This window comes from Ascaphus truei, chromosome 3, assembly GCF_040206685.1.
Source record: "Ascaphus truei isolate aAscTru1 chromosome 3, aAscTru1.hap1, whole genome shotgun sequence".
Classification (NCBI taxonomy): domain Eukaryota; kingdom Metazoa; phylum Chordata; class Amphibia; order Anura; family Ascaphidae; genus Ascaphus; species Ascaphus truei.
Window position 1 is genome coordinate 364,821,813 of NC_134485.1, and position 23,086 is coordinate 364,844,898.

General features: G+C 45.4%; 1 protein-coding gene across 2 annotated transcripts in view; it reads left to right on the top strand.

Annotated features, from left to right (window-relative positions):
- STARD13 (StAR related lipid transfer domain containing 13) overlaps positions 1–23,086 on the top strand; it is a 375,955-nt gene that overhangs the window by 192,944 nt on the left and 159,925 nt on the right. Inside the window, exon 1 of one of the 2 annotated variants that reach the window (XM_075592132.1) lies at positions 5,223–5,551. The exons of the other annotated variant lie outside the window; for it this stretch is intronic. Within the exon in view, the coding sequence (XP_075448247.1) occupies positions 5,428–5,551 (124 nt within the window). The 5' untranslated portion in view covers positions 5,223–5,427. Of the gene's footprint in view, positions 1–5,222; positions 5,552–23,086 lie in introns of those variants that run through there. 2 annotated transcript variants of the gene reach the window in all.

The window sequence follows — 23,086 nt, forward strand, 5'->3', positions numbered from 1 at the left end:
TTTTTAAACTTGTATTTTATTGTTCTTTTTTAAGTTATATTTAGGAGGGGGAATGGGGTACAAAAGAAATATAGGTGGGGCAGGGGGGTACATTTCCATCTTGTCTTTGTTTTCAGTACAAACATTCACAGTTTACTACACGTACATTTGCATTTCGACTCAGTTCATATTACAGTCACTTTTTTTGTTTTGAAGAGAAAATTAGTCAAATATCTTTAAACATGAGCTTCCCAGTATATCGTCCATGGTACCCATATCTTCGGATATCCTTCATATCGGTCCTGAATTAAACTGGTAAGCTTTTCCATTATCATTATATTGTTTAGTTTGTTTTTGACCTCTGCTATTGTCAGTGGATCATTCTGCTTCCAGTTTCTAGCTATAACTGCTTTAGCTGAGGAAAGAGTATGTACCATTAGTTTGTCTATGTTCCTCTCTATATCCTCTATTGGTTTTAGGATTAGTACTGTCTTTATATTCCATGGGCAGTCCAGTCCCGTAATTCTCTATATTAGCTTTTGAAAAAATTTCCAGAATAGTGCTATCTTGGGGCAGGTCCACCACATATGTTTGAATGTACTTATTTTCCCGCAGTTGCACCAACACAGGTGGGAGGAAGTCGGGAAGAACGAGTGGAGTCTCGCTCGGGGGTAATACCACCTCTTCAATCTTAAGGTTGATTTCTCGGACTGCAGAGCACCTAGATGATCTAGCTGATCTCTCATAGATCTCCATCTACTCGTCCCTTTACAGCGGTCGCCAAATATAAATTTCCCAGTCTAGGTTATTTTTACATGGCTGCTCGGTATTGTGTGTGATCACGATTTGGTATAATTGTGCTATAGTTCCTTTGTGATATACACTTACTTAGTATAGATTCTCGAAAGTAGTTAGTGGCCTAAAAACATCCTGTGTGGGTTGTATTGAAATGACATAGAGTGTTATCTGAAAGTATTGGTATAAATGCATGTCTGGAAGGTCAAACAACATTTATATGGCATGGCATGTTGTATGTATGTGGGTTTGTGAGTAATAGTAGGACATCGTCTGCGACAGGGACACCTTGTATTCCCTATCACTTATCGTCACTCCCTCTATTGCGTGGTTCCCCCAAATTTTGGATGCCAAAGGTTCTATACACAAGGCAAACAACAATAGGGACAAGGGGCATACTTGTCGGGTGCCATTTGTAATTTGAAATGAAGCTGAGGTATAGTCTGAGGTTCGCACTGTGGCTGTTGGGTGTAGGTATAGTGCTCGCACTCCTTTCATGAAGCTTTCGTGTATTCCCTATTCGTGTATTAATTACCTGGAGCATGAAGGGCCACGCTACTCTATCAAAGGCCTTCTCTGCATCCAGCCCCAGAATTAGGGTCGGGTTTTGGCTCTTGTTACTGTTGTGGATTAGATTTATAATTCTACGAAAATTGTCCGAGGCCTGACGTTCCGGAGTGAAGCCCACCTGATCTAGGTGGATCAGCATGTTCAGTGCTTTTATTTAGGCGTGTTGCCAGTATTTTAGCAAAAAGTTTTATATCAGTATTAATCAGTGATATGGGACTATAGCTCGGTCATAGCATGGGGCCTTTACCTTCTTTGGGAATTAAAATTATTGCAGCTTCTAACATTTCCTTCTGTAGCTTTTCTCCTTTTAGGATGGTGATGAATAATCTGGTGTAAGGAATCCGCTCCTGGCTTTGATTATAGCTTTTGCAGACTTCTGCAGTTGCAAAAGCTTCCTCTGGCAATCAATGGCACATGTGCTGTCTCTCATTGCAGCTTCTGCCCTGTGCTCCATCATTGGAGGAATACTCACACACCCTCCTCCTGTGATTGGATCTCCGCCCTTTATATCCTGGGCGTTGGCACTGAACCAGTGCCGAGCATAACTCCTACCTTGGACGTTACCGTCTCTGCCACAAACCGCCCAGGCCTCTCTCCTAGTGTTCTAACCTTCCTAGTCCCTGAGTATCCTGAGGCCTGTTCCTGTCTCCTGTGCTGAAGCGTGTTTAGCCAGCACTGGTACCTGCTGCATTCTGTCCTAGCAGTGGTTACCCTTCTTTTCCTGAGGTCTGCTGCTAATCTCCATGCAGTGACCCGCCTTGGACTTCTGTGCTGAAGCGTTGGTTTCCCCGACGCTGCCCGCGGTGTAGTTCGGCCAGCCTGCTGTCTCCCCCTGCTGAGACCGGCGTCATGGGCCGAGCCCGCTCCTCGCGCAGAGGCCACTCTCACGCTCATGCTCCTAAGCTGAAGCGGGGAACTCCTGTCTGCCTGTTGCCGATTCCTTCCTATGACTACGACCACCCGGATGTCTTCTATCCTGACCCTGCTTCGGCCATCGATTGTCCTGTCTTCTCCTACCCCGACTTTCGCTTCAATAACGACGATGCTGCCTTCTCCAATCCTGACCCTGCGATGTACGACTACGAACTGCGCACTCCGGAACAGTCTGCACGGACTAAGGTCGGTGATTATATAACCCCACATCAGCCCTGCGGTCCGGTCCCGGTTTGTGGCGAGCATCGGCGTAACATCTGGTTAAATATGGTTTCAGAGGGGCTTCATATTTTTTATAATATAAGTTTGAAAACCCGTTCGGGCCTAGGGCTTTAGAATTTTGGGGGGATTTTATAGCTGCCAAATCCCTTTGGCTGTTATCTTAATGCCCAGCTGGTTTGTTGTATGGCTGTCCATCTTAGGGAGTTCACATGTATCTAAATATTGGTCGATGCTTCCCTTTTGACCCAGATCTGTTTGCTTCCCTGCATTTAAATTATATAGACTGCTATAATATTTTACAAATTGACTATTCATTTGAGACGGATTAAAGGTTGTTTTATCCTGGTCCATTTTTAGGCTGAACATATTTAAGCTGGAGATTTTGTTCCTTAGTTTCGTGGCTAGATATTTGTCAGCTTTATTTCCTTTCTCATAACAGAGTTGGTTCGTCCATCTCATTGCTTTCTCTGTGTCCTCTAGCATTATATTTTAAATTTCCATCCTATCTTTGTCTATTTTCTCCCTGATGTCGTTAGTCGGTCTCTGTTTGTACTCTTTTTCATTTTTTTGTCATATTAATTTTCAATTTCGCTAATCTCTTGTTCTTCTCTTTTTTTTCTGTACGATGCTATACTAATGATTTTACCCTTCATAGTTGCCTTATGGGCTGCCCATAGAATAGGTTTGTTGATCTGTCCATTGTCATTTTGTAGAAAGTAGTCTTGTATAGCTTCTCCTACAGCACCCCTGGATTCAGGGATCCCCAGTAATAGTTCATTTAGTCTCCATCTTCCCATGGGGTATCCTTGATTTATGTATTTTAACGTTAATACGACTGGGGCATGATATGACCAAGGGATATTGTCTATCTCAGCACTAAGCATACTGTCTGCCAGATCTCTAGAGATTAGAATATAGTCTATTCTTGTATACTGGTCGTGTGGGGCGGAATAGAACAATTAACTCCTAGAAGTAGGATTCATAGTTCTCCACGTATCTATCAAGGCAGTTTCGACTAGAATTTTTTTCAGCACCCCAGCTCTTTTTGATCTTGTGTTATGATCTTTGTTAGAGGGTTTTGCCAAATCTTCGTGTCATCTAGAATAGTGTTTAAATCTCCCCCAATTATTAGTGTCCTTTTTTATGTTGCATAATAGTGTTGAAGACCTTGTCTATAAAAGATTCTTGGTCCTCATTTGGGGCATATAGATTTGCTGTGGTTAAATCTGCTGTTCCTAGTTTACCTGAGATAATAATCATCCTTCCTGACTTGTCTCTTTTTATCTTTTCTACAGAGAAGGGTACCGTGATTCTGAATAGAATCGCTACTCCTGCTTTTTTATTCTGGGCCGGTGAATGATATATCTGAGGAAACATTTTATCCCTAAATCATGCTATATCCTCTCTATTTAGATGGGTGTCTTGTATGATATAGATATCCCCCTGGGTTTTCTTAAAATCTCTAAACATTAGTCTTCTTTTCCCTGGTAAAATTCAGTCCTTTGACAGTTAGGGAGACTATTTTTACTTCACTAGTAATTTATATCTTGCTCTGTGTGTATCTCGCTTTTTTGCAGCCTCATTCAGATTTATAAAACCTGGGTCTATGCACATACTCAGGTCAAAAGCCTCTCATGCAGTCTGATGCAGTGATAGTGGAAATGATTGGGTGTGGTTGGAGAAAATGGGGGAAGAATTAGGTAAAAAATGGGGGGGGGGAAACATAAGGTTTTTAACGTGGGTGGGGATGGAGCCCATATACATTCTGGGCCTTTGACCCTACTTTTGGGTGGTGGTTGTGGTATGTAGGGTCGGGAAATGTGGGTGTGGCTGGCTTTGGTACCTGAGATCCGTCGTTTGTCTTTCACACCTTCTCTCCAATTCTGTTCCAACCTGTGCGTCCCCTAATAGGGGTCTTCTTTGAATCTGGGCTTCTAAGTGAAAAAACTCCGATTGCAGTTTGGTGCTGACGAATTCCATTTTTAATGATAAAACGTATGCAGATTTTCTGCCCCAGTTTTGCAGTTTGGAGACCTTTATAAATGACCCCCATAGAGATGTAAATGACCCACATAATAACACTGCAGTATAGTAATATTTAATTCTCTAATCATGCAATTCCAGGTAACTGGGCTTCTGTAGGTAAACCTTGCTTTCTGTTTTGTTACTTGCTTAGAAGTATGTATGTTGTAGGAAAACCCTCTACAAATCTGAAGTGGTTATTAGTCTTAGCACTGATACAGTATGTGTGTATGTGTGTGTGTGTGCGCGCATGTGTGTGTGTGTGTGTGTGTAGACCACACACATACACACACACACATATACACGCACACACACACACACACATATACACGCACACACACACACATGCACACATACTGTATCAGTGCTAAGACTAAAAACTTAACCACGTCAGATCTGTAGAGGGTTAACAGCTCCTACCCAGCGCTGAAATGATTAAAGCTAAGAATAGCATTGTGACCTCTGCTCATTGTGTCTGGAGAGATAGATTAAGTCAATAAAGGGAAAGCATGGCTTGCAAGGAAAGTAAGTGAAGGAGAAATGGAAAGCAGAGCTCCCTCTGCTCTGTGTATGAAATTCAATAAGGGTGGAAACTCTTAAATTGCTGCACATCTGGTCCTGGATTTTTTTTTTCCACAGTAGGGAAAGGCTGTTAAGGGAGGGGGGGGGGAACAGAGAACAAGCAGGGGGAGGGAGCACTGAGCAAAGCAGAGAAAGTGTCCGCAGGAGATGGAGTGTGGACTTCTTCACTACAACAATGTCTCTGAGCCCTGGAGAAGTGCTGAAAGGGAAAGGCTCTGCAGATCAGTGCTGGTTTAGCAGCAGTCCTGTGAGACTTCTTTTTCAGTCCCACTGCTCTATCTGCAGTATTTTGGAGGGAAGGGCCGTCTTGCTGTGGGATTTACAATGACAAGCAAGATGAGATCAGCCAAACTGCTGCTAAGGAGGTCTCTGAGCGAGCAGTTAAAGGACTCCACCACCAAAGCTTGGGACCTGCTGTGGAAAAACGTCCGAGAGAAGCGACTGGCAGGTCAGTCACTGCACGTTTCATGCAGATACAGTGCAATGCAACACAATGTCAGTTACACACATGCCTTTATTTGGCACCGGTAATTAGTATTGTTACAGGACAGCAGGGTATTTAGAAGCCCTTCCCTGTTACCCACTCGTGCTGCAGGTGACTGCAGAATTGCTTCAGACTCCAGTCTTGCGTTTGAAGCTCTCATAGAGCTCAGTGCATGGTACACAGCCAGGACTGCTTGTCCCTGACTGTGCTGGTAGATGTCCTTGCAATGTTTAGCTGAATATCCTCGCCTCATTTTGCTTACCCTAGTTTTGCAGCATAATAAAATGCCAGAGTGGAGATTTAGGGTTGCAACACTTCCATTCCCCCATCTTCAGAAATGTTGTGGCGCATTATTTCCATAGCAATAAAACATTTCTGTTTGCTTCCGTAATAAGGCACTTGTCAGGAGTGGCGTGTGTACGTGATATCACTGTCATTTCCCTCTGAGTGACATTTTTCTGATGGTAACCCAACAGCCAATACCCCTGTGTCTCTCTGGTCTCACCCAGCTAGCTGCTAGTGACATGGTATCAGTCATCCAAAAAGTGGGTATAGTTTAACCCTTTAGCTGCTAGTGGGGCCAGCAACGAACAATGCGTTTCTGGCCCTGTCTGGCAGCGAAATGGTTAACATTGGTGTAGTCTCCGGGACAGTTATGTTGCCCTCCGGTGACAGCTACCCTTGCATACTCAGCAGCGTTTGCTGCAGTCATCCTCTTGCTGTGATGCACTTTTTACTTGATCAGCAGCCGGAGGTGGGAAAGATTTGGGGATTTTGAGCCTCCGTGGAGCCCTCAATTAGTGACAGGTGTTTTTTTTTAGAGAAGATAAGGGCAATTTCCCCCAAATCTGACATACATGAGACCTTAGGGTGGTTTCATTCATAGAGTTTCAAGTTATATTTTGAACACAAATGCTACATATCCTGTTCAGTGCTCTCCTCCTGTGCATTGCCTAATGACCATTTCCATGCTGAATGAGTTGACGAAAGCTTAGAGATATATATATTATGCAGGTCTATTGGCTTCAGCCTTTTTAAATACTGTCCTGTTATCTGGTTCTCAGCAGGACATTTATTTTTTCTTCCATGAACAGTTAGAAAGGTCTGTGTATCCGTCCATGAGATGTCTGTGAGTTGACTGTATAACCCTGTTCTTTTAATGTAACCATGTATTGTTATAACTCTGTGCCCAGGACATACAGTACTTGAAAACGAGAGGTAACTTTCAATGTATTACTTCCTGGTAAAACATTTTTTTATAAATAAATAAACTATAATCTCCCAGAAGACTATCACTTTAGACCTGTACCTGAGACACACTGAGTTTCTGAAGGTCAGATTGAGATGTTGTTGAAGAATAACTTCCCACTTCATAGGCCAGTCATTTATCCTTATGGGTAGACATTTGATGTATAGTAAGGTTATTTTATTTGAAACTGTATTTTGCTCTCTGCAAAGTAAGATGATACAGACAATGATTACAAACAATTAAAAGATTAATACAAGGATCACAGATATAGTGACTGTTCCAAGGTCATTTTGGATTGAGCCCAGATTGAGTGCCTTCCTTTACATAACAAGTCTGTATGTATAAGGCTGCGCTTATAGTCCCGGCGACGGGACGTCGCGTCAAAACAAATGTATTGCATCCGTCGCGTGCGCTTATAGTAGGAGCGATGTGACGGCGCGATGTGACGTCACCGTCGCCATCACGTCGCCGGGTCTATAAGCGCGGCCTAAAGCTCTTCCTCCAAAATGTTTCATTCTCTCATTATATCATCCAGCTGTCAAATTGCATGTAACCCAGATCATAGGGAACGGGATTGTTCTCCATTGTTGTGTTAAATGTAGACATTTTAGTAGTCACGTTGGTTCTACAAAAGTAAAGATTTATTGCAGGTTTTCAATAGCTTTTAATGGATAAACTAGATTGTTTTTGCTATTTAAGTGGTAGATGAGGTATAAGATCTCACAAGCCGCTTCTTAGCGTTTGAATGAAAACTGACTTATGAGGACGTGACAACTTGAACATCAATATCTATCTATGATGGTCAACTAAAAGGTATCACCACGGGAAAGTGACAAGCCTACAGTATGCTTCTACGGCAGCCATATGACTGCTATACTTCTGCACCACTTGTTTCACATTTTATTTATAAAACTTGATTTTCAACTCAAATATTCACTAGGAAGATTAAAAACAGATCACCAAAGATGCAAAGGACCAGCTGGTGCACTGTACTGCCATTTAACATATGTACACATGGTTACATGTTGCCATTTTCATTCAAAGTTATCAAGTAAATTATTTTGAACCCTTGCCCTGTCTAATCCATTGCAAGCTTCTCTGGCAGCAGAAAGGTTAAATAATCAATGGTACCCAGAAAGTCTGTGATCTTCCAGTTTAGTTCTCTAGCCATAGGCATGTCATATTTGCTGGCACTGAAGCATTGAAGGAGATCATGTGAAACTGTGTTATGTTTAAAGCAATGAAAACAGTGGATCATTTGTATAGTTCGCCCAATTTTGTGTTTTGAATCCCAAAGCAATACATTGCAGGCCTCTCCAACAATGAAAGGGTTGATCATTGCAAATTACAATAGAGAAATTAGATCAGATGGCTGGTTTTGAAAGTTAATTGTTTTTTTTTTTTTTTTAACTTGTATACAACAGAGTTGAGTAACACTGTCTGGATTCTTTTTTTCATATACTGGTAATGGAATTAAAATCTATGAATGTACTTGGGAATTTAGGGACCTGTTTCTGTCACTAAATAATATAAGGAATGAAGGTCACATTGAAGTGGTCATTATTCAGACTGCTAAAATGTCACATTTGCAAGCAGTATGTTAGTAATGTTGATTTATTTTTTTTAAGATGACTTGCTTTGGTTAATGCCAGAAGGACATTCCTCCGGGGATTGTTGCTCTTAGCCCTCTGTCAAACAGACCTCAGATACAGCTTGAGTGAACAGAGGACCTGGGCTGGATGCCCACAAGTAGCAGCCAAGCACTAAATGGAACTTTATTTAGATTACAGTCAATTAAGTTCGGTTTCCAAGAAAAGGTGGCCACATGTGTGCATCATTTTCCTACTGTCATTCTCCCGTTTTACCAGAAGTAAACATTGTAAATAACATGAATTACTCATTAGTCTAATGATATATAAAAATAGAGATGAGTGCACTTAGTGATAGTATCTGTGATTTGAATGCTGATATATAAGTATTGATCAGGTATGAGTAAGACATGACCTTTTATATCTCTGTCCAGTCAGCACTAAATAGTAAAGGTCAAATACAGCAGGAACACACAAAAGAGCTAAATACTTAGACCATTAACCAATAATAGAATTATATTTATTTTAGATGTAGCCATGCTGGACATAAGATAAATGGTGTCGTTCATGATATCACCAGCAAATGCTAGTGCCTCTTTTATCAATACATTGTAATTGTTTATGAATAAACAATTTCAATACTTCGGACAACGAAATAACATACCTAAAGAATAGGTATTTGAACATTAATTAAAAGTGCATTGCTTAAAAAAAAAAAAAAATTCCAGTAAACTCATCAGATGCATACGTTAATGTGTAATTATTCATGTTCTGATATTTGGCGCATATTTTCTTTGTATGGGGTGCGTCATAATCATACATATGAATACATTCATAATTGCATCTACTTGCATTTGCCTTTTAATGTAAGCAAAAAAAACTTGATGTATTTATGGCGCACAAAGTGGCGCATGTTGAAGTTTCATTTGACATATTTATATATGTGCCCCACGGACAACATGCAAAGTCTGTCTCTAACTCCACCCCCTACTGTCATTTTCTTCTGTGTGAAACAGATATAAACATATAAACAATATGCACAATATAAGCATTGGTTTTATACATTGGTGAACGGAGACACACTAACTTCCTATTATTCTGTGACAAAATCACTTACAGTATAGCCCCTGATAGGTAATATAATTTTACACCTCACAAAATGTTCATTTTAGCCAATGAGGCTGAAATACGTTACTGCAGATGTGTAGTGTTTCATTTAGAATAAGGATTAGAGACACACGTTTTTTTTTCTGCTGAAGTTCGCTGACCAGGTAAAATGTATTTATTTGAAAAATAATGTGAATGAAGACATTTGCTGAACCGAGGCCATGTGATCTCAGGTTAAAAAAATCTAAAAAAAAAAAGTCCCATGTCCCGTTTCTTTCATTGCTCACATTTCGTCTATAGCATATAGTGCAATTTTTGCTCAATTTTGGCAAAAGTCTCACAATTTCACAGTAATCTGGTGGAAATATATTTTCCCGCATTCCATCGCAATGTGAACTTAGAAATAAAGCAAAATGAAGAATAAAAGCGCAATAAAATACATTTTTGCAACTCTAATAAAGATTGTTTTTTTTTTTTTTTTAGCTTTGGAGAAAATCAATATTCCAACTAACAAAACTATAATATTAATTAATCACATGTGAGGTTACGACCGTTATCAGATAATGTGCATCTTTATTTCACACGATTAAAAAAGGGTTAGATGTTCGCAGGACACCAAAATATAGGGGGTTATTCATTAAACTGGTAGTCCTGGTAGCGGTGCTATTGCAGTTTAATGAAATTCCCACTGACTTAAATGATGGTTTCCATTTGATAGTGCACTGATCAGCACTATCACAATTGAATGAATTAAAGTGGTGGCAACTACATTATGATGTGTGTGTGTATATAAGTACTGTATATATAATGCATATGTAGCCCTGGTAAGAAATGGGGCTATAGTTCTATCCTCCTCCTGGTGTACACTCTCCTAAGGGCTGATTGCCAGGAGTTTACATGGGTTTCCCCTGCTTAGGACACTGGGTTGTGTGAGTGAAGGTAGGTCACGTGACCCTGTGTCCAATCAAGAGACGCAGGGGCGGAGGTTACTGGAGGTTACATAAAGCAGTGTCACTTCCTATTTAGACACAGACACAGGCACAAGTGTTGTAGTGATAGTGAGTTAGGAGGAGAGGAGTGATCAGCTCATGAGTAGAGCTGATCTAACTATGGTTAGTGAGGTGGACCAAGTACTTCTCACCCTTCTTAGGGGGTGAGGGAAGAACTAGCCCCACTCTGGATGCCTTCGGTCCAGAGTGGAGGCAGGACCATCACAAGGGAGAACAGATGGTGGACTGTGTAATAACTGTACCTGTCGGCTGCTGCTGCCCTGGAGAATAAAGAGACTGCTGCTTTTAAAGATAATCCTTGTGTGAGACTGGAATCTCTCATCCCTGTGGGGAAACTCTGTGGTAAGGATTTCACCCCGCATTCCTGGGGCTTACTATAGATGGAGGCGCTGCACCATTGAACCAGAACGAAGGCATCCACCCCAGTAACCTATTCCTGTTATCCCCTATGTCATTGCGGGAGACTCAGGCCCTCCTGTTGCCAGCAGGTATGCACCACACAGAGACACCTAGCCAGACCCCAGAACACCTTAGGGGACCCAATCTGCGATTGGGAGGGGGAAGAGTGGCTAGACATACATGGGGGTTTGTGTATATGATGCATGTATGATGTGTGTGTGTGTATAATAGTATAATAGTATGTAACTGTGTGTAAGGAATCCACACCTCATTTTACTGCTTACCTTGCCTCACAGACATGTGCAGTCCTGGAACACTCCCTCTGGTATCTACTGCAGCTGTGCAAGCTATCACTGCAACCTAGCCTTGTACTCACTCATTGGAGCAGTGCCTTCACACCCTCCTCCGGGGATTGGCCCGCTGGCCTTTAAGTACTGCATCCCCACAATCCTTCTCTGCCGAGCATAACCCTTCCTGGTTTTCACAAGTGTTCTGCCACAAGCCCTATGGCTTGGCTCTGTTGTGTTCTAATCTCTCTAGTTCTATTCCCTAGTTCACGCAGAGTTCTGTTCCTGTCTCCTGTGCTGAAGCGGAGTACTCTCCTTGTTGACTTCAGCTCCCTGTTTCCTGAGACCGGCTGCTAGTGTCACGCAGCAGTCTGTTCCTGTCTCCTGTGCTGAAGCGGAGGTTTCTCCAGTGTTGTCTTCAGCTCCCTGGTTCCTGGGGCCTGCTGCTCATTCTCTATTGCAGAGGCCATGTCCTGGTTCCTGCGCTGAAGCGGAGGATTCTCCAGCCCGCTCAGGACTCTTGCGCTGAAGCACTGATCTACCACTGCTGCCAGGCGGTGTGCCCACTCCGGTCTACCTATCACTTCCTGAGACCAGTACCATGGGCCATGGTCGCCGCACGCGCAGAGTCCACTCCCGCGCTCCTAAGCTGAAGCGGGGAAATCCTGACTACCTGTTGCCGAACTCCTGCTTGAACAACGTTTACCCTGATGTCTCCAGTCCTGACCCTGGCTTGTCCACTGACGATGCTGCCTTCTCCAGTCCAGACCCTGCTACGTACGACTACGAACTGCGCAATCCAGATCAGCCTGCGCGGTCTAAGGTCGGTGCTTTTACAACCCCACCTCAGCCACGCGGTCCGACCCAGGTTTGTGGCGAGCACAACCGTGACACTGTGCCATTACATTGTGTATGGTGCATATATCTGCTGGCAACAGGAGGGCTGAGTCGTTCGCCGGTGGTAGTGGGGACACAGGACTAGGCTTCTGGGGTCCATACCCCACATATCTCTTTAGCAGTGCAGCGCTTCCATTTGCCGTAGACTCTAGGAACAGAAGGTGATCTCCCATGGTAGAACTTATTACCTCTCCCCCCAGTAAGGTCACACACCAGGCAAGAGGTACTGTATATAACAACAGGAATGGTTTATTCACTCTGTACAGCACAGTTACAGCGGCAGGCTTCTGCCCGATGCAGTAATCTCAGCTCTCTCTGAATGATGGTCCCTGGACAGTCACTACAGGCCAATGGCACCCGCAGCCGTCCTAGCTCATCCCCACCTCCCTAGCGGAAGCAGAGATATGGTCCACACTCACTCCTCCCCGGAGGGAAGAGCACATGGGAAGGCCCCAATCTCAGGCTCCCAGTCGTGTGACCTGCGTTCTTCAGAGGGGAAGGACAACCTTCTAACTTTAGGGCGGTCCTGCCCTTAAGTACAGCCAGGATGCGGGCACCCCGTTGTCCCAGCTACAACAGGATCTACCACCCCCTGCTGTCACTCAAGTGCAGTACCAAAGGGGAGGGGGAAAACCCCATACCAACTACTGGCAACCTGATAGTACCAGGGTTTACTGCCAGCCCAAGGGCAAAATAGTAGCCATCAGGTGACCTAGCTACAAGTATGTATAATATAATAGTATTTATGTACGTGTGTGTGTGTGTGTGTATGTATATATATATATGTGTGCGTGCATGCGTGCGTATGCGCAGACACACACACGAAAGAAGAAAATTGCAGCGCCGATTGATCAAATATATAGATGTTAAATAAATATTATATTACCTAAATGACTCAAATGAATGAAAAAAAGGGAACCGGCTAAACTGTGGATAACAATGTATAACAGCGGGTAATGGTAAAACTGACCACAAAAGCTAGGTGTGTATAGCCACAGAGACAAACAACACAAAATCAACAAACAACCATATAAGACAAGGAAAGGTGGACAAAGGTAGGGGAGGGTGGGGGAGGGTGGGATCACAGAAACATGGGGAAAAATATGTCAAAAATGAAAAACCAAAAATGTAGATAAAAACACTGGATGATCCGAACAGCTATCCACAGGAACAACCACCTTCCGCCATACTCTATAAAACAAAATAGGACAGCGCGGACTCCATAGCGGAAATCGATAAATGGTTTAAATATAGACAAGATAAAATCAGGCCACTCACTAAGGTAGGTAGATCAAGCGCATTTGGAACCGTACAAGAAGTTCATCTGGGTGATCTGCCGGTGGGTAGCTGGAATCTCGTGGTTGGAGGCGTGTGATCCGCTTCTGGATCCAGGTAATTCCAAAGGTTTGCGTCCACACAGTGGTCCCTTGCCACAACAGCAGTAGCTCTCCTGGTTCCACAGCTCCTCTCCGTATACTCAGTTAACAGATTCTTGATAGACAGTCCAATAGCAAAGGCCCTACGCGTTTCGTCGGTACAATACTAGCGACTTCCTCAGGGGGTAAAGGTACCCTTTATTTAGTCCAAGCATAATTATTTAATTGATAAACCAATTTAACCCTTAATGGGTTTATATGAGTGTCTGTGAATAAATTGGCATACTAAACACACAACAATATAAAAAAAAAATGCATGTATGTAATACTACCTAAAACTAAACTACATGACAAAATAAAATGACATTAGCAGAGAGAGACATGAAACAATGACACAATTGGAGATAAATAACTACTATAAATAGATGACAACAAGTGGGTAACCACGTATAACATTATAAAATACATAATGAATAGTAAGTACAGAAATTGCACATGACATTAAAAACTAATGCTGTAAATAAATAAACAAAAATGAATATATAAAATAAATATAAAAATAAATGTGGCCAGGTCTCCCTCAGGGCTCCTCTGCCCCTCCTTATCTCCGCTGCGGCGGTGGCTGCATCCGGCGGGTGCCAGGAGTGTTTTGGGGCAGTGTGCGTGTCAGTGGCAGCGTGCCCGCGCCTCCGGTGAGTGCGGGCAGGAGGCAGTTCCGGTATGCAGGAGGTGACCGAGTCACCGGAGGCTCCTGGTGGCTCCCTTTGCAGGGCGCTGCCATCTTGGATGTGGCTGCGCATGAGCAGTGCAGTTGCGCATGCGCAAGGGATCAGCAGAGGTGGCCAGTGCAGGGAAGGTACTCCGTGGGGACTTCAAGTTCCATGAGCCTCCAGGAGACAGGGACATGTAAGGCCTCATAGCCAATAGGCTGCAGCAATCCCCTGCTTCCAAAGATTGATACATTGCGCGTGCTAGGAGCACGCCAGTCAGAGATGGGAGAGCAGAAGGGTAGGTGTGTGCGTGTGCAGGGTGTCGGTGGCCCCCTGCACTAAGCCAGAGACCTCCTTAGGCCCCAGCTTGGCCCCGACTCCCCTCAGCTTGTGGTTGCTGCAGTGACAGGCCCATAGATAGGGACAATGCCCTGTAGTGCCAGTGTGAGGGACACAGACAGGACGCAGCTGTATCCTGGCATCACGTGGTCTGGGACCAGATCATCACCTACAGCTAAGAGACATTCTTTATTGTGGCACCGTCCACGCGGAATACCACCCAACGTGGAGGCGGAGGCTACGCTACCATCGCTGGGATCAGTGGATCCGTTTCCTCTTCTGACCATACCCGGATGCAGGAGCACCAGGGCAGGTACTCCAAGTGCACCAACTGCACACACATTAGTGGGGCAGCGCTGTCTCACACTTGGGTAGCTTGACTCTGTGGACACCAGGGTAGTTGGGTGCCCAGGGGCATCGCAGTACTTTGTGTCCACACCCCGGTGGGGTTTACCCCAGTGTTGGAATGGCACGGTGAAGGGGTACGGCGCTGCGAGGTCTGAGTGAGTCTGTCATTATCACCATTAGTCACATGTGTTTAGTAAACTGTTATATCATACCAGTGTGTATTTCTTATGTCCTGCACGGGGTTATCCCACACTGTTAGGATCACGCGCAGGTGGAGGCGCTGTCACCGGACGGATCAGGTACACCCCAGGCTCCCAGCAGCGGAGGTTCAGGCCTCCTGTGAGCCGCAGGTAACGCACCACACATACCGTAGCTGCCATATCTCCCAAGGGGTGGTGAAAAGTGTGCTACATAAAAATAAAGATTATCTAATGGATTTCACACATGATAGTCTTAATTAGCAAAATAACACAGTAGCAACAGACTAAAATCAAACAGGGAAGAGAAATTCCAATTATGTGGGCAGTACCGAGTAATACACTAAAAATTGCAGGATAATCTATAGTTAAAAGAGGATTCTAAAAATGATAATACTTGTTAAAAAGCACAAAAATTGTGTTGCTCCCTAAAAAGTATATTTATTGAAGTACTAACTAGTACATCCAAAAACATATATTTGGAATAACAATGGTGATAACATAGTGATTACAAATATATAATGAATGAAAAGAGTAGTGAAGTGATATATGTGACAATCTAAATGTATATATACCGTATGCATGAAAATACATATGATTAGACATGTGCAATTATATGTGTGCACAAGTAAATGTGAATATAATGATAAATATGAGTGTGATTATACCTAATAACTATTAACAATTATTTATAAATTAATATATGTATATATGTACACAAATATAATGTGTATTTAAATAAAGATTTAAAAAACTAAATTGTATGTAATAATTGGGATATATGAATATATGAATAATAAGCCTTATAAAAAACATAATGTTAAATAAACAAATACGCTATTAATGTAGATAAAATGTCTGTAACAGAATAAATGCAATGTAAAATTGATATCAATAACTAGTGCAACCTTGAATGCTACTGGTAAGGTGTAACCATGTAAAAAATGTGCTAAAAATTGTAATAAAAACGATATGATGACTGGGCGAACAAGAGGGGACTAACGATGATAGATCACACCAAAAATAGAGGATTTAAATGGGATCACAGGAGGAACAAGAGTGCATCTATACCAATGTACTTGTATCAATGCACTCATTATATCATCCCCCCCAGGAGAGAGTACCCATGGTGTAGATCCAAAAGGTCTCTCTAAGACAGAGCCTCTTGAATCTATCACCCCCCAACAGGGAGGGTGGGGGGGGATATGCTCCAACCCCATAATGGTTAGAGAAGATGGGTCCTTATTATGTCTAAGGGTGAAATGTTCAGACAGGCTGTGTACTTGTTTCCCATTTATAAAATGTATTTTATGTTCTAGGAATCTTGTGCCAATTGCACGAATAGTGCGACCCACATATTGTGGGCCGCAGGAACATGACACCATATAAATAACAAGTGTTGATAGGCAATTAATCGTTCCCTCAAACTTGTGTGTAGAACTATTAGTGTATGACTCGAATGAATTTGTAGCAACTAAATGTCTGCATGTCAAACACCGCTTTCTCCAGGCATGGGTTCCTTGATTTAAATTTTCAAGACCTGATTTCCCATAAGTGATGTTTCTGAGTTTACTTGGTGCCAATATATTTGTAATATTTTTGGCACGTTTGTAAGTAATGGGAAAAGTAACGGGTAAGGAGGGGCCTAATATAGGATCACTCTGGAGAATGCTACAGGGACTCCTGAAGACCCCCTTAATTATCATTACTTTGTGCTATCGCTTGGCACCTTCTAGAAGATGGGTGTAGCTACTGTAAGTTCTGACTAGTCATCCTATCCCCAGTGGAGGGATTCTGCCGGTTTGCACCAGTTCGGGTGAACCGGTTTCTAAATTGTTCTTAGTTCGCAGAACCAGTGCGACCAGCCCTACCTTCCCCCCTCAAGAACTCCGCTCTGTGTCCAGCACAGCCTAGCTGTGCGAGAACCCCATGGAGAGAAGCACTCCAAGGCTACTTTGCCTCTCTCACCTTCATGGCGCCAACTCACAGGGAGGGGGGCAGGGAAGCCCAGAGCATGAATTGCCCAGTTACGTAAGCGCTGTGGAGGTGAACCTTGGCATCACTCCATCAAGTGCCTGAAGAAGGAGAACCTGCCTGCTGCTGCTCCGTTCCCTGACCAATCTTCTGTCTACCATGTGAGTGCAACAGCGGCTCCGTTAAACTGCCAGCACGCCCCCGTCCCCCCCATCCCCCGCGCATGCTGTCCTGTGCAGCTGAAAGAAAAAACTTTCACATTTGTATTTACACTGGTTGCAGGTTGCACTTAAGTGGTCTCTCTACCCCCCCCCTGTCTCTCTTCCCCCCCCTGTCTCTCTCCCTCCCTAGTCTCTCTCCTCCCCGTCTCTTCCCCCTCCATGGTCTCTCTTCCCCCCTCCATGGTCTCTCTTCCCCCCTCCATGGTCTCTCTCTTTCCCCTTCATGGTCTCTCTACCCCCCCTGGTCTCTCTTCCCCCTCCCTGGTCTCTCTACCCCCCCCGGTCTCTCTCCCACCCTGGTTTCTCCCCCCTCCATGGTCTCTCTCTCCCCCCCCCCGATCTCTTCCCCCCTTGGTCACGCTCTCCCCCCCCCCGGTCTCTCTTCCCCCTCCCCGGTCTCTCTTCCCCCCCCGGTCTCTCCCCCCCCCCCCACTGGTCTTTCTTCTCCCCGCCCCCCTTGGTGTCTCTCTCCCCCCCCCTGGTCTCTCTTCACCCCCTCCACCTCAGTCTCTCTTTACCCCCCCTTGGTCTTTCTTCTCCCCGCCCCCCTTCAGTGGCAGGACGGCCTGTAGCCGAGATCAGGGAACAGTCCACAGGTGTAGTTTCAGGATAAATGAAAACGTTCAGTGGCTTTATTTCTCCACAGCAACATAACATGCGGGTACACTGTCCCTTTAAGCAAATAAATCCTGCTCCACGTTGGGAGAAAACTGACTAACACAGCAGTCCTAGCTAGCAGGCTGGCTGGCTAAACCATACCCAAACCGTAAGAGTCTTTTTAAGCAGTCATGCAAACAAATGAAACAAATCTTACTTTGGCTGCAGTAAGTAGTGTGCTGTATCCTTCTGGCTAGCAGCACATCTATCCATGTGCTCTCATCTGAGACAGGCAGCTACTGCTGGTAACAAGATCCTTATCTACCTTGCTGGCTCTCAGGTGTCAGCTTACATCATGATTAGCTAGCTTCCACCTGAGTTAACCCTTATGAGTGCTGGATGAAGCACTCAGACATATGTTTCCCAGGCATAACTGATAGGGGTTGACTTCACCCTGTCACATACCTCCCCTGTTTGTGTGTGGCTAGTGTCCCACACGGCTGAAGCCCGACCCTCCACTCCTTCTCTTGACAAAAAATCAGCATTTCCATGGTCTTTTCCAGGTCTATGCTGAATATCAAAAGAGAAGGGTTGGAGGGCCATATACCACCTGGTCAACCTTGGATTTGTGTCCTTCATGGTGTTTAACCACTTCAAGGGCGCATGGTCAGTGACCAGGGTGAAGTGTACTCCGGCGACATAATGTCTCAAGGCCTCAATTGCCCATTTTACAGCGGGGCACTCCTTCTTAATAACGGAATGCCTCATTTCTCTTCGGAAAAGCTTCCGGCTGATGAACAGTATGGGGTGTTCAACACCATCAAATTGCTGAGACAGCACTGCTCCCAGTCCTACCCCTGATGCATCCGTCTGGATGATGAAGGGCTCTTTAAAATCTGGGCTCCGAAGAGCGGGGCCCTCTGACAGGCACTTTTTTAGCATGTCAAAGGCGTCTTGGCACTCCCAAGACCATTTAACTTGGGTCGGGGCACGCTTTTTTGTCAGATCTGTTAGGGGTGCAGATATTTCTGAAAAATTGGGGATAAACCGCCGGTAATACCCTGCTAACCCCAAAAGGGAGCGGACCTGTGTCTTTGTCTGTGGGGTGGGGACTTCCTTTATGGCGGCCACCTTGCTAGCTAGTGGCCTTACTATCCCTCCCCCAATGGCATAGCCCAAGTACTTTGTAGTGGATTTACCCAGGGCACATTTTTTTGGATTTGCAGTGCGCCCTGCTTCTCTTAAGGACGTTAGGACTGCCCTTAACCTTTTTATATGAGACTGCCAGTGTCTGCTATAGATGACAATGTCGTCCAAGTAGGCCGCGGCATATGCCCTATGGGGTCGTAGTACCTTGTCCGTTAACCTTTGGAATGTGGCTGGAGCCCCATGTAACCGAAAATGGCATAGTGACGAATTGGTATAACCCGAGAGGGGTGGCGAAGGCAGTTTTGCATTTGGATTCTTCCGCTAGAGGTATCTGCCAATATCCTTTCATGAGATCTAGGGTAGAGATATACTCTGCTTTCCCAAGCGAGTCAAGCAATTCATCCACCCTAGGTTTTGGATATGCATCAACTCTGGATACAGCATTTACCTTTCGCAGATCCACGCAAAACCTCACCTTCCCATCTGGTTTAGGGACCAACACGATAGAGCTACACCATTCGCTGTGGGACTCCTCGATCACGCCCAATTCCAACATGTCTATTATCTCCCTCTCTACCAGCTCTTTTCGGCCCTCTGGCAATCTATAGGGACGGGACCGTACTTTTACGCCAGGTTCTGTCTCAATCCTATGGGACACTAAATTAGTCTGCCCTGGCAGCTCCGAAAAAACATCTGGGAACTGGTCACATAATTCTAGTAGGTCTGACCTTTGTTCCGTTGTTAACTGCCCTCCCATGGGAACCTGATGGTCATTGTACGTACTACCCTTTGGAAGCTGCGGACCCAAATCCGTCTCTCCTTCCCGAGGGTGGATGAACAGCGATCTCATCGTTTTCCAGGGTTTCAGGAGGTTCACGTGGTAGATTTGTTTACCCATCCTGGACCCTGGTTGAGAGATCTCATAGTTCACCTCCCCGGTGCGGCGGAGAACTTGGAAAGGACCCTGCCACTTCGCAAGGAGTTTACTCTCTGATGTCGGTAGTAGTAGCATCACTTGGTCCCCAGGTTGGAAGACCCTCAAGCGAGCATTTTGGTTGTACTGCCTCTCTTGACGTTCTTGGGCAGATTTGAGGTTTTCCTTAGCAAACCGACCTATCATGTCTAGGCGGTTTCTAAGGTCTATGACATACTGAAGGGTATTCTTGGAGGGGGAAGGCTCCTCCTCCCAGGATTCCTTCAGTAGGTCGAGAATACCCCGAGGTTGGCGTCCATATAGGAGCTCAAACGGGGAGAAGCCTGTGGATGATTGGGGAACTTTTCGTACCGCAAACAACAGGAAAGGGAGAAGTTCATCCCAAGCTCGCTTTTCAGTGTCCACAAACTTCCTAAGCATGGTTTTAAAAGTACGGTTAAACCTCTCTACCAATCCATCAGTCTGAGGATGGTAGACTGAGGTACGGACGGATTTTACCTCCAATAACTTTAGGATATCCTGCATTAACTTTGCCATGAAATTTGTTCCCTGGTCAGTTAACATTACTTGGGGAAGTCCTACCCTAGAGAACAGTTCTAACAGCCTGTGAGCAACCTGTTTAGCAGTGGCTGATCTCAGAGGGAAGGCCTCAGGATATCTGGTGGCATAATCTACCACAACGAGTATAAATGTATGTCCCTTCGCAGAGGGTTCTAAAGGTCCGACCAGATCTACCCCAATTCTCTCGAATGGGACGGCTACCAAGGGCAGAGGAACCAAGGGAGCCGGCTTCTGTCCTTTTTGGCTAGTTAACTGGCATTCAGGACATGTCTCACATAGTTTCATGATGTCACCATGTATGCCTGGCCAGTAAAACCGGGACGAGATGCGGTCCGTGGTTTTATCTCTGCCCAAATGACCACCCCATGGGAGAGTATGGGCTAGGGTGAACACCGTTTTAATCAACCCTTTAGGGACTAGCATCTGTCGAATGACCTCCCCTGTTTGTGTAACCTTATTCACACGATATAGAATGTCATTCAACAGTTCAAAATGTGGAAACACTTTTACACCCTGTTCATCCATTATCTTGTTGTTGATCTGTACCACCTTCTCATATTGTCTAGCCAGAGCTGGGTCCTCCCTCTGCCTCTGATGGAAGTCAGGAAGATCCAGGTCTGGCAAAATTCCCGTATCTATCTGTTCCCCACCCTGGTCATCCCCGGCCATGACCTGCAGTCCTTTGGGCTGACTAATGTTACCAAGAGTCCCAGCCTTTCTTAACCAGTCCTCTTTTTCCGCACGTCTCTGTTTACGTGTCTTTGGGACATGGTGTCTACGGGGAAAAATCTCTGGGGAAAAAGGGAACAAGTCTCCGGGCTTCTCCGGTACCAGAGAAGTAGGCTCCGTAGGAGTAGGGGCCAACAATGTTTCGAGGTAGGGCCAGTCTCGGCCAAGTAGAACAGGAGCAGATAGCCAGGGAGCAACTCCCACTAGTAGGCTAGCCTCTTGATCCTGGATACGCAGTAGAACGTTCGCCGTCGGGTATCTTTTTGTATCCCCATGGATACACTCGATATTCCAAGGAGAGTCATAAGATAGTCTATTGCTTGGAATTAGGCCCTCTAGGATCAGGGTTTTTCCAGAGCCCGAGTCCAGCATGGCGTTTACTTTTGTCCCCTCCAGAGATGCTGGGACTAACCACGGATTGTGGTCCCCTCGGAGACAAGCTGTGGCAGTGGTTCTGCCATATGAACAGTCCATCTCATCATCTCCTGAATCCGCAACCTCGGTCGTCAGCGGAAGCTCTCGACGGGGCTCGGTGTTTGGACCTCTCCGCTGTTGGATGGGGTCCTCCCTTCTGGTTGGTGGGGTTATCCTCTCCACCGGGTGGGTGACAGGAGTCCAGGTTCTCGGGGAATACTGTGGGTGGCGGCCTCCCTTGAGTGATCCAGTGGCTTCGGACCCAGGATGGGCGTCTCTGCGGGAGTTTGTACCAGGAACCCTCCGAGATGGGAAAGGGTCTTCCAATCGGGTTGACTGGATCTCCCGAGCTGGCGGGTTGTAGACCCCTCAATTGTCTGCTCTCCTGCCTCTAGCATCACCGGAAGCAACTGGTGTTTGCACCGGCCGTTCCCAGCTATCCTGTTGGGTGTCGTCGCCCAGGAAGTTTTCCACCAAGCGGACCGCTGAATCCAGGGAAAATGCAGCGTGTCTTTTTACCCAGTAGCAGGAGGAGGGGGGCAGTATCTGTATGAACTGCTCGAGCACAAACTGTTCAAGGATCTCAGCCTTGTCATGTTTTTCCGGTTGTATCCACCTGGTACATAAGTCTACTAAGCGGTGGGCTACGACCCGGGGTCTGTCTCTGTTTGTATATTTGACTGTCCGGAACCGCCGTCGGTAGGTCTCTGGAGTGAGGCCTAGGCGATCCAGAATAGCAGCCTTTAGTTGCTGATAGTCCATGGCCTCGTCTGCTGGAAGAGCTTGGTAGGCTACCTGAGCTTCCCCTATGAGGAGTGGAGCCAGAGTCGTTACCCAGCGATCAACTGTCCAGCCGTGGGCCGTGGCTACCCTTTCAAAAGTGAGGAGAAATGCCTCTGGGTCTTCGTTTGGCTTCATTTTATGCAGCATCACCGGTGGGTTATTTGGAATCCCTGGTCTGCCTGGGGCTGGGCCTTCGGCCAGCAATTGGAGTAGCTTTTCCTCTCGCCGGGCCTGTCGCTCATCTTGCTGGGCCTGTCGCTCATCTTGCTGGGCCTGTCGCTCAGATTGCTGGGCCTGTTGCTCAGCTTGTTTCTCTGCTAGCTGGAGCTGTTGCTCAAGGAACTGAGAACAAATTGTCTCCATTTTTTTTCCCCCCGTCTGTGTGTGTGTGGCCCTTCAGATACAGGGCCCGTCCAACATCCCACTTCTGACACCACCTGTGGCAGGACGGCCTGTAGCCGAGGTCAGGGAACAGTCCACACGTGTAGTTTCAGGATAAATGAAAACGTTCAGTGGCTTTATTTCTCCACAGCAACATAACATGCGGGTACACTGTCCCTTTAAGCAAATAAATCGTGCTCCACGTTGGGAGAAAACTGACTAACACAGCAGTCCTAGCTAGCAGGCTG